The sequence below is a fragment of the Symphodus melops genome (genome assembly GCF_947650265.1).
Source record: "Symphodus melops genome assembly, chromosome: 4".
Classification (NCBI taxonomy): Eukaryota; Metazoa; Chordata; class Actinopteri; order Labriformes; family Labridae; genus Symphodus; species Symphodus melops.
In genome coordinates, this window is record NC_136694.1 from 29,987,917 (window position 1) to 29,999,099 (window position 11,183).

At 46.7% G+C, this 11,183-nt stretch overlaps 1 protein-coding gene across 1 annotated transcript in view; it reads left to right on the forward strand.

Annotated features, from left to right (window-relative positions):
- ptprt (protein tyrosine phosphatase receptor type T) overlaps window positions 1-9,359 on the forward strand; it is a 203,878-nt gene extending 194,519 nt beyond the window's left edge. The window contains 4 exon segments of the mRNA XM_079342479.1: window positions 360-485; window positions 4,309-4,472; window positions 7,854-7,989; window positions 8,096-9,359. Coding sequence (XP_079198605.1) covers window positions 360-485; window positions 4,309-4,472; window positions 7,854-7,989; window positions 8,096-8,149 — 480 coding nt within the window. The 3' untranslated portion in view covers window positions 8,150-9,359.
- Window positions 9,360-11,183: the final 1,824 nt, after the last annotated feature.

The window sequence follows — 11,183 nt, forward strand, 5'->3', positions numbered from 1 at the left end:
AGTTTGAGCTACAGTTTTGTAAGAACCAATCACTGACCTGAAAAGGTTACAAACTTTTCTCAGTCAATTTGTTATTTAGCAATTCATGAGCACGAATCTTTACACGTCTGTCATGCAGAGTTATTGATCATCAATACACTCAACATATCGCAGGGTCAGAGGTCACGCAGGACTTTCCACGCTTGCTTTACTTTTTCATGAAGTTATTTACAGACAGGATCTGAACCCGCTGAGCGTACATGTGGCGGGCGCACTAACCGCAAGTCCACTGTCGCTCTCTGTAACCATGCACTTTGAACACAGCTGGATCAAATCCTGCACACATGACATCAGGTCTTTGTGTCTCTGTTTTCTTGCAGTTGTGTATGCAGTACTGGCCGGAGAAGAGTTCGTGTTGCTACGGTCCGATACAGGTCGAGTTCATATCGGCGGACATCGATGATGACATCATCAACCGGATCTTCAGGATCTGCAACATGGCCAGGGTACTTCCTTACTTTCACATTTAAACACCAGAGCAGTTCGTCCCTCCTGGGCCTCCGTACGTGTCTGCAGAGCGTGTGTGTTTCCTGCCAAACACCGGCCCTTAGCTTGTGCTAGCGTGCGTTAGCTTGTGCTAGCGTGCGTTAGCTTGTGCTAGCGTGCGTTAGCTTGTGCTAGCGTGCGTCAGCTTGCAGTGTAGCTACAAGCAGTAATCGTACACACTACATCCTGCAGGGGGCGGAGCTTGGGTGGGGCGTTGAGCCCAGGAGGGAGGCTGTTTGTGTGTGCACGACACTGACTCCACCTTTAAAGCTTTTCATTATGCTAAATGATGTAGCACTGAGGTTTTCCCGCGCTGCACACTGCAGGTGTTGACAGCTTTGAAGCGAGCCTTCAAACTGCCTGATCTCAAACTGTGTTCTTTTGTTTTGCTTTTTTAAAAGTTCACTCACCTTGTTCTGAGCTCTGCAGGGATTCAACAAAGGCGAGTGAATCCCTCGTGTTTCACAAATTGTCAAAAACAGAAGCTTTGTCACGCCGCTAACCGATCCTAATCAGATCGACTTTTTCAAGGAAAGCAAAAGTTAGAAATACAACAACAAAAAAACAGCCAGAAGCTAAACGGTAAGAAATGCTACATCTAAATAGATGCTACTTCAGCTAACATTAGTTAATGAACGCTAAATGAAAGAGGATGTGTTGATTTGCTCGAGTGTTCGGCAGAGCAGCTTCCTTCATCAGTCCAAGTTCAATCCTGATGACAAACTAACTGAATGCAAACTGCTGATGGCTTTTCTAAACTGTACAACCTGTTACGTTTTCATTTGGCGGACCCCAAAATGCAGAGACATAAAAAACCCAAAAATAGTTTTAACAAAAAGATATTTAATGTTCCAAGGGGGAAAAAGCAAAAGAGAGCGGGCAGGGAGCTGGTTGGAAGATCCGGAAGACGGGGGACTCCGACGAGTTGAACTCAAACAGGAGGCACACAGCGAGAACTAGAGACAAGAAAAAACACAGTCAGTCCATCAAGTCACCAAAAACCAAAAACACAAAAATCCACGAGAGGCTACAAAAAACAATTTGCTGAGAGCAAACGTGACCACTACCGAACAAGACGGAATTATCTGGCGGAGTAGTGGAGTGCAAGCCAGGCTTTTATGGAGGAGTTGATGTGATTGAAATCAGGTGTGTCTCGTCTGCTGTATGGAGGAGCCAGCCACACCCCCTGCCACTCACCTACCTGCAGAAGAAGAAAAACTAGAAGAGGGAGGGGGAGAAAAGACAACACAAAAACTATACCAGAAAAACAAACTGAAACCTCACACAACCGTCCAAGTGAGACAGCAAGTTAGCTTTTCAAATCACATGTCAGTGTTAAACTCCTGCAGTACCTGGAGTGTCCACTAGAGGCTGGCTGCAGTACCTGGAGTGTCCACTAGAGGCTGGCTGCAGTACCTGGAGTGTCCACTAGAGGCTGGCTGCAGCAGCACAGGAAGTCACATACACACCCATTCAAACAGCCTGTTTTTACAGCAGACATGAACATGTTTACAGCCTGCTTCAAAAAACCAAATAGGTGTGATTAGCTCATGTCTCCATCCACACACACTGTACGGGGGGAATGTTTTGATGACTCAGCAGTTTTGATTGGATGAAGGATCAGAGTTATTCACAACAAGGCGTGTAGCTGAGCTGATTGACAGGTGGGCGTGGCCTCAGCTCCAGCTCTCAGCCTGTCGTTAGCTTGACTCAAAGTTAGCCTGAGACTAGCGCCCCCTGCAGGGACAGACGACACTCAGGCTTCAAACATTCATATTTACAGTTTATGGATTCTACATTATTCATGTGGTCTTTTTCTGTCAAATCATTTCACACGGTTGAAGTAATGAATTCAGGGATTTGATTTGATGCTCGTGAACAGAAGAAGAAGAAGAAGAAGAAGAAAACACTCCTGCTGACCTTCATGTGACATATAAGAATACATGGTGGGACAATACACGCAGAGATAAAATGTAACAACACATAAAAGACATTTTTCACTCCGCCTGACCTTTACTTCCACTTAAGCAGCTGTCAGGATGAAAGCACGTCTGACGCCACCGCCGCGGCGGCCGCTGCTTCAGTGAGAGCTCTGCAGAGAAAATGGCTTCGAGGGGGTTCAATAACAACAGAACATTTTTAGAAACATCTTCTCCTCTTGTCTTGTAGCACCTCTCCTTCACTGTCACTTCCTTTCACCTCCTCTTCTTCCTCTCTTCTCATCTCATTTTCTCCTCCATCCGTGACGGAACAACTCCAGAGCTTCCCCATCGTCTGAATGCTCCTATAGCACTTAGTGAACTCCTCACTACCCTGCCCCGTATATTCTCTCTCTCTCTCTCCACACCTTTCAAACACATCACCAGTGTAGCGTGAAATGGCTCATATCATCACCACAACAGCACATCTCACACTGTGAGAGCAGCTCCAGCCTCGCTGAGTCTGTACGGCCGACCGCTAAGCCATCAAATGAGGAGAGAGAGAGGGGGGGGGGGGGAGGGAGGGGGGGAAGGTGTGAGCGAGCGAAATGGAAATAGACAAAGAAGAAAAATGAAGGGAGAGAATTGGTAAAGAAATAGGTGTGTAAAAAGTTTGAACTGCGCGCTGATTTCAAATGGCGAGCTCGATGAAAAGAAGGAGATGAAGAGGAAGGAGGAAGCGGAGACGAGAAGAAATGTGAAATCAGGTGTACGACGTGGAAGAGAGCGAGGATGGAAGAGAGGGAGATTTAGCAGCTGTAAATGTCAATGTGCAGCAAATCAGCCTGACAGCGATGGCAGGTCTTTGGTTCTTTTTCGGGGGCGGGCGCCAATCGCCTCGGGCCGGACGGCTGAAAAACATTTTGTCTGCCATGAAATTGAATGAAACATTAACGAGACGTTCTCTTTGTTGGACACAATTCTGTCGCCGTTTTGTTCACAAACGAGACTTAATCGGAGCGCGACACGACGCCGCCGACGCGTGCCGTCAGTCTTTACTAGACGGGCGTGGAGGAAGGATTGCTGCGTCAGGGGCCGCCGTTCTCAACCGGTGGGTCGGGGGCCAAAAAGTACAGAAGAAGATGGACGTGTGCAGGGCGGTGGATGCTGTTGGTGCTGGTTGAAGGTGGTCACTGTTGGATGAGTCAGGACTGCTGCATCAACATGAATGAATGATGCAAAAACAGATTTTTTTTTTATTTTTATTTATTTATTAGAGAGAAAAGAAATCAGGGAGAGAGAGAGGCAGGAAAGGAGCCTCCTTAAAGGGGGGAACGCTGCACCACCAGCGCCCACAAAACATCTGTATTTAAGGACGTACGATACTTTGGAAGTGAAGGGAGAGTTCCCTGATCCAAACCATTTAAAAATGAGCAAAGTGTGAATTATTTATTTATTTAAATTTTTTTTATATTATTTATATTTATCCCCGAGGGCTAATTAGCGCACCATGCGTTCAGCCACAGGAGCAGCGAACTGCAGACACCCTGACAGAGCAGGGGGAGCAATTCAGGGTTAAGTGTCTTGCCCAAGGACACATCAGACATGTTGCTTCCAGGAGCTGGGGATCGAACCCTCGACCTTCGTTGAGAGACGATGACTCTACCCACTGAGCCACAGCTGCCATTTGAGGCTGCGTTCAAAAGTCTGCAGACTGATGTGTTGAAGTAGCAGAATGTCCTCATATTTTGTTTGTACCCGTGGTAGAGCTGCATGATGCTGATAAAGGTGTCTCTCTCTCTCTCTCTCTCTCTCTCTCTCTCTCTCTCTCTCTCTCTCTCTCTCTCTCTCGCTCGCCCTGCAGCCTCAGGACGGTTACCGCCTGGTGCAGCACTTCCAGTTCATCGGCTGGCCGGCGTACAGAGACACGCCTCTCTCCAAACGTTCCATCCTGCAGCTGGTCAGGAGGCTGGCCAAGTGGCAGGAGCAGTATGACGGAGGGGACGGGAGGACCGTGGTACACTGCCTGTAGGTTCAACACACACACACACACACACACACACACACACACACACACACTTCATACATGTAATAAAGCAGCAGGAAGTCAGCGAAGGAGGGCTGGAGGAAGCATTTCTCACCAGGATGATCGATCATACTTATCAATGATAAAGTGCACCCTCTCCAGGAGTGTACACACACACACACACACACACACACACACACACACACACACACACACACACACACACACACACACACAGACCTTTAAGATGATACATACATAGTTTTTTTCTTGACTCATCCATTTCTCTACGTTAGGTGGTTCCCTCGTGCTTTCTTTTTCACGCTGATCTGTCAGATGGACTCAGGTGTTTCTGAAGAGCTGACACACACACACACACACACTCACACACACACACACACACACACACACACAGCGGATCTGAGACACACGATGACACTCACACAATATTAGAAGAGCATTTCCAACACAACAACTGCGGTGGATGGGCGTTCAGAGCAGCCGTGCACGGACCGATGGACGCCGCCACTCAGACTGCCTTTCTTTATGTTGATGTCGATGATTCACGCCATCAACAGGAAGTGTCCCGTACACACCGTGTAAGATAACGAGTTTTAAACAGGAGTCGAGTCTGTGCAGAAGCATCCGGACTTTCTTTAAAAGAAGTCTAAATAAATCAATGGAAGTTGAATAATCGTGGTTATTACACAAGAAGAGAGAGCAGAGCAAACGACGCCGATAATCAGGGAGGGAAACGGGCGATCTGTCCACACAGAACAGAACACACACACACACACACACACACACTGCCCAAAGCACACCACTGGTGCTTATCCAATCAGCATCCTCTGTCACAGCTCATTGGGCCAATCAGAATTGGCATTGATTTCTTGTTCTTTCTCGCCGTGCAGGGATTTGTTTGCTACAAGCTTTTCTAGATGTGCAAACCTTTTTTTTTTTTTTTTCTCTCAAGTAAACAAAAAAATAAATATGGACGGTACGACTAAAAACCCGGAAAGATCTCGCTGTAGGTTTAACTTCCTGGTCGAGGACAAAGAGAAGGAGTTCTAGTTCTTTCAAACGACCTTCAGTCCTTGAAAAATGAAGCCACTGCATTAGTTTAACATCCTGCAGTTCCTGGAGTGTCCACTAGAGGCTGGCTGCAGTTCCTGGAGTGTCCACTAGAGGCTGGCTGCAGCGGAACAGGAAGTCACATACACACCCATTCAAAAAGCCTGTTTTTAATGTAACGGTTTGTCAGGAGGTTTAAAACCCGCCTCAGCTCTCAGTCTGTCGTTAGCTAGACTCAGAGTTAGCCTGAGACAGCGAATAAAGACCGCCAACCTGCAGGGACACACGGGGGGACTCCAGGACCCCCTGCAGGGACACAAGGGGGACTCCAGGACCCCCTGCAGGGACACACGGGGGACTCCAGGACCCCCTGCAGGGACACAAGGGGGACGCCACCCTTTGGTTTTGTCCATTAGTGGCGTAGACGAGTCGAGACCTGGCGTTGGTATCCTGGTGTAAACGACCTGTTCTCTGAGGGCCACTGTGGTCATCTTAAACAGAGTCCATATTCGAACCTCTGGTGTCGTACAGGGATACAGATGGTGACCGACATACATAACCCTCAGAGTCAATACCAAATCAATCAATACCCAGAGTTATTGATTTGTGTCCTGTTTGGAAAAGAGGGCGTCGCTGAGGTCATCATTCATCATGTTGAGCTGGCGTGCAGCTGTGATGTCACGTAAACACCAACAAACGAAGTTTAAACTGATAACGGCTGAAATAACAATTGACTTCAGCTCAACGTGAGTGATCATGAGTGACGGGGAAACAAGCGCTCTCTGCTCCGGGCTAAAGACCGCTACACCGGGCTAATCAGCCCACATATTGATTTCTCCGACTCGGTAATACCAGAGATAAGAGGAAACATGATGGGTCAATCAGCAGCTGCTGAACATGGATTCTTTTTCTGCTCCTCACTCGTCCTGAGGGTGAGAGCGTGACGGCGTGACGGCGAGACGGCGTGATGGGGGACGGGTTTTATTGCAACACCTGTTCACCTGATAACTGCTCTCATATCTGGCAAACCCAGGGGCGTCCTAAACGGCCTTCAAAGCCCCGCCTACCTTCTCTGGTCCAATCAGATCCAGAGCATTCAGGAGCAGAATCTAAAGTTAGAATAAATAACAAATAAATGAAATTATAAAAAAATATCAGCAGAGAAAGAAGAAAAAAGGAAATTATAATTATTAAATTTTTCTTTCTTGTATTTAAACAAAGTGAACCTGCACGGCTCTGTTAGTTAAATATTGAATCTTTGTTTATTCTTATGTTGTATGTAATTTAGCATTTTGTTTTCACTAAGCTTCAGCAAAGTTTTCCATGCTAATAAAGCCCTTGATTGAGTTAACACACACACCCACACACACACACACACACACACACACACACACACACACACACACACACTTCTGTTTGCATCCATTACTAAAAACATTGAGTCTGTGAGTCACTGGAAGGTGACACGTCTCCGATCCATTAGTGGAGCTGCTTATTGTTCTGCTCTGCGCGCTGGCAGCTTCCTTTGTGCGCCGCGTTCTCTCTGTCTGTGAGGCGGCGGCGGCGGCGGCGCCCTCCTTCAGACGTCTTCACTGATTATTCTCTTGTTCTTGTTTCACATTAAAGAACATTTTTAAAAGTCTCTGATGAGACTTCCTTCAGCTTTGTTTGGACTCTAAAAGTGCTGATTTCACTCTGATTCACTGTCAAGGAGCACGCCATGAACACACGTGTGTTACACGCTGTGTTACATGTTTAAGGATGGATCAAAGTACGGACTGTTCTTCCTCCACCATCTTTTAGTTCTTCTTCTTTTTCTGATCTGCGAGGCCAAGAGGCAGAGTTTGGTGTGCACACACCTGGATGTTTTTACTGTTTAATGATGGAGATTGTTTCTGTCCTCCCTCCCTCTCTCTCCTCCTCCTCTTCCTCCTCCTCTATCTCCTCTTCCTTCTCCTCTCCCTCCTCTCCTCCTTCCTCTTCCTCCTCTTCTCTCTTCTTCCTCCTCTCTCTCCTCCTCCTCTCTCTCCTCCTCTTCCTCCTCCTCTCTCTCCTCTTCCTCTTCTCTCTCCTCCTCCTTTTCCTCCTCTATCTCCTCTTCCTTCTCCTCTCTCTCCTCCTCCTCTCTCTCCTCCTCCTCTTCCTTCTCCTCTCCCTCCTCCTCTTCCTCTTCTCTCTCCTCCTCCTCTCCTCCTTCCTCTTCCTCCTCCTCTCTCCTCTTCCTCCTCTCTCTCCTCCTTCTTCTTCCTCCTCTCTCTCCTCCTCCTCTCTCTCCTCCTCCTCCTCCTCCTCCTCCTCCTCCTCCTCTGCAGTACCGGCGGAGGGCGTTCTGGAACGTTCTGTGCCATCTGCAGCATCAACGAGATGATCCAGCAGCAGAACATCGTGGATGTTTTCCACACCGTCAAAACGCTGAGGAACAACAAGACCAACATGGTGGAGACCATGGTGAGGACAGAGACCTGTTCTGATTGGCTGCTGCGTGTCTTTAACACAAACAGGATGTGAGGACGTTTCGTGACTAATGTTGCCGTTGTTTCCGTGTCCTCCACAGGAACAGTACAAGTTCTGCTATGAAGTGGCTCTCGAGGCGCTCAGCTCCTTCTGATTGGCTGAAAAAAAAATCCTCTTTTCTGATTCGCCATCGATGCTGCCTGCCATTCCTCCACGCAAAACCGGGGCGAGACAGAGCGCAAGAAGAAAAAAACTGCAGCTACTGTCGAAACCCGAAAACCCAACCTGTGAGCGCGTGTGTGTGTGTGTGTGTGTGTGTGTGAGAGAGAGAGAGAGAGAGAGTGCGCTTGATTTCATGTGTGGGAAAAGAAAGGGCATGCTTGCATATTCAAGTGTGTGTGTGTGTGTGTGTGTGTGTATCTAAGAGTGTGCCTGGGACGACACACACACGCAACCTGTACAGAAGAAAACCAAGCGACGAGCATACACACCAATGATTTGTGTGTGTGTGTGTGTGTGTGTGAGGACTTCTACGCTTGTACAAAGAAAAAAAAAGAGAAAAAATGATATGTTTAAGAAATGAAATCAGATGTTTAAAAAAAAACAAAAAAAAAAAAAAGAGCCACTTTTTCCTTCTTCTCTCTGTCCTGCTGGGCTGTGATGTGACGACTGTACAGTATCTCCTTTTTAGATCTACTCTACGCCTTGAATGTTGTCTCCCTCTGAAGGCTGGACGCACAAACACCTTCGCTTCTTTTTGCATTTAGCTAACTTCAAATTTAAAGCCCAAAACTCCAGATTTTTTCACCTCGACATAGAAAAATAAGGATCTGAGTGACGCTTAAGTGTTTTTATAGTCGAGGGTCCGGCAGAAGAAGAACAGGCCTTGGTGAACGTTTCTGTCTGTTCTGAGTTCCTTCAGCAGGCGAGCTCATTGGACGCCTTTGAAATCGAATAATTAGCTACAAACGATCGCTTGCTTGAGATTTCTGACGTCTTTATTTTGGTTGTGGGAAGCAGTAACCGTTCTGTCTGAGGCCTGGTCCACACGACTATTTTTTCAAACGGATGGTTTTCCTCCTCTGTTTGAAAAATAATCAAGATCTCAAAAACATCTTCATCCTCAGGAAAACGCAAAAAAAAAAAACCCTGCACTGTTAGGGGTCACTGTCGCCAGCTCGCCAAGTCACAAAAAAAAAAACCTCTTCTATTTCAAAAGTCTCGTCCAAATTCGCCCGTGTTGTCTTATGAAGCAGCAGTGACCTCCGTCGTCCAATCAGGCGCCTCTGCTCGTCAGCATGATGGGAGAGTGAGCGTGTAAAAAGTCCAGTTAGCAACATTCGCACGCACAGCGTGACGTTACAAGAACTAAACTCTGTTCTCACATCGTCACCCTGAGACGACTTCTGTTTGTGTACGTCTAAAAAAAACCCCGCCTACGTGTGGACGAGGTCTCCGATTAGTGGCGTGAAGTGAAACGTGTTTACAGAAGCCCTCAGAGGACAAACATCCTGTCGCTTTATTTAACTCTGACTCCTCCGATGAAAAGAACATTTCTTTTCTGGAGACTTTTTTAATGTTTCATCATCTTCGGATTTTAACGCCGTGATGAAGAGTCACTTCTGTTTGTCTTCGAGAAATTCACTAACAAGAAAAGCAGCGTTCATATCCTGCCATAACGAGACAAACGGCCTTTACTCTTCATCACCTGTCAGGATACATGTCCGCTCAGGGCTTCCGTAGTTTTGAATATTTCTTTGAAGTGATTTCGGCTCGATGCTCGAGGTCGCTCTAGAGTTCCGACTCTTTGGTTGTGCGTCCAGCCTTACTGTAAATAAGATCAGACGACCACAGTCAAACAAACAAACAGACAAACATCCGGCACCAGACGCATAAACAAAGAAAGGTTTTTCATGTCAGAACACGTCACTCTGTCCAAGCCGTTCCTGTGATCATCGTTTGCATCCCGTTATCTTACCGCAGACTGTCCGACGTTCAGACGAGCTGTCGGAAACATTAAGATATATATTTTTACATATTGTACATTTTGCAGACATCCAGAGTGACTTACGATGGAAGCAGAGTTTTGTTTTGTTTTGTTAGTGGGGCGGACTTCCAGAGAGAGCCAGACCTCTTTCGATTAACGTCGGGATCTTCAGGATTTAAGAGAGCGTTTTAAAGAAGCAGCTCGTCCAATCACATCACACCGATTTAGACGCAACAAACTCAACTGAGAGTCACTTATTCTCCCCGACTCTCCTCGCTGTTTAAAGCCCCGTCTTCAGGGGGCGTGTCCAGAGGGGGGGCATGGGTCCCCCTTTAAATGTTATTGGCCATGAATCCATGAAAATGATTGGCTGTATTCTTTGCCAGAGGCGGGACTTAAGTAGAAATCCTGTGTTGCAACAGGCAGCTCACAGTTGTTTGTTTGCATTTTTTAAAACACTTAAAATTTTGATTTCGGATGCAAATATTTGTTTTTAATCCGTGAGGAATTTGTGTTACGTAAAAGCAGATTTGATTGGTGCAAACTGAATGCTCTTCATTCGTCAAACTTCCGGACCATCCCCTGCACATGTTGCATCCCCGAGTCCTGAAAAAGAAAAAGAAAAAGTCTGGACACGCCCCTGATTTACTTCGGCATGAGTCAGCAGCCTCGTGGTTCTGGTCAGTGCGATGCAGTTTGTGCGTCTTGTTGCTTTGTTTTTTTTGAAGATTTAGACGCTAACTCGGGTTGTGAAAATTATGTATTTTATAACTTATTTTTGCTCATGCTTCAAACTCTTTGTTTTTTTTGTTTCTGTGCTTTAGCGTGTTTAACGAATCCTCCGAAACGCGACGACATCGGAGCGAATCATCACAAAGCAATCGCTCGTCGACTTGCACGTTCTTATTGGACGTGCACGTCGTAGCGTAAACTTGGATCAGAGATCAAAAGGAAACCAGGATTAACTGATTAACTGAAAGAAATCCAGTATCCCAGCATGCATCTGTGATTTAACTGACGACATAAACGCAGCCACACAAAAAAGGCGGAGCGCTCGTCGACCGCGCGTTAGCTTCGAACATGTTTTTGCTTTATGTCGACGCTCTCGCTCTCCAGAAATGAAATGTGTGTCGAGTCTCTGCTTCTGTTTTTCTGTGTTCGCTGGAGTCTTAGTGTGAGGCTCGTTCATGGACCTATGAAG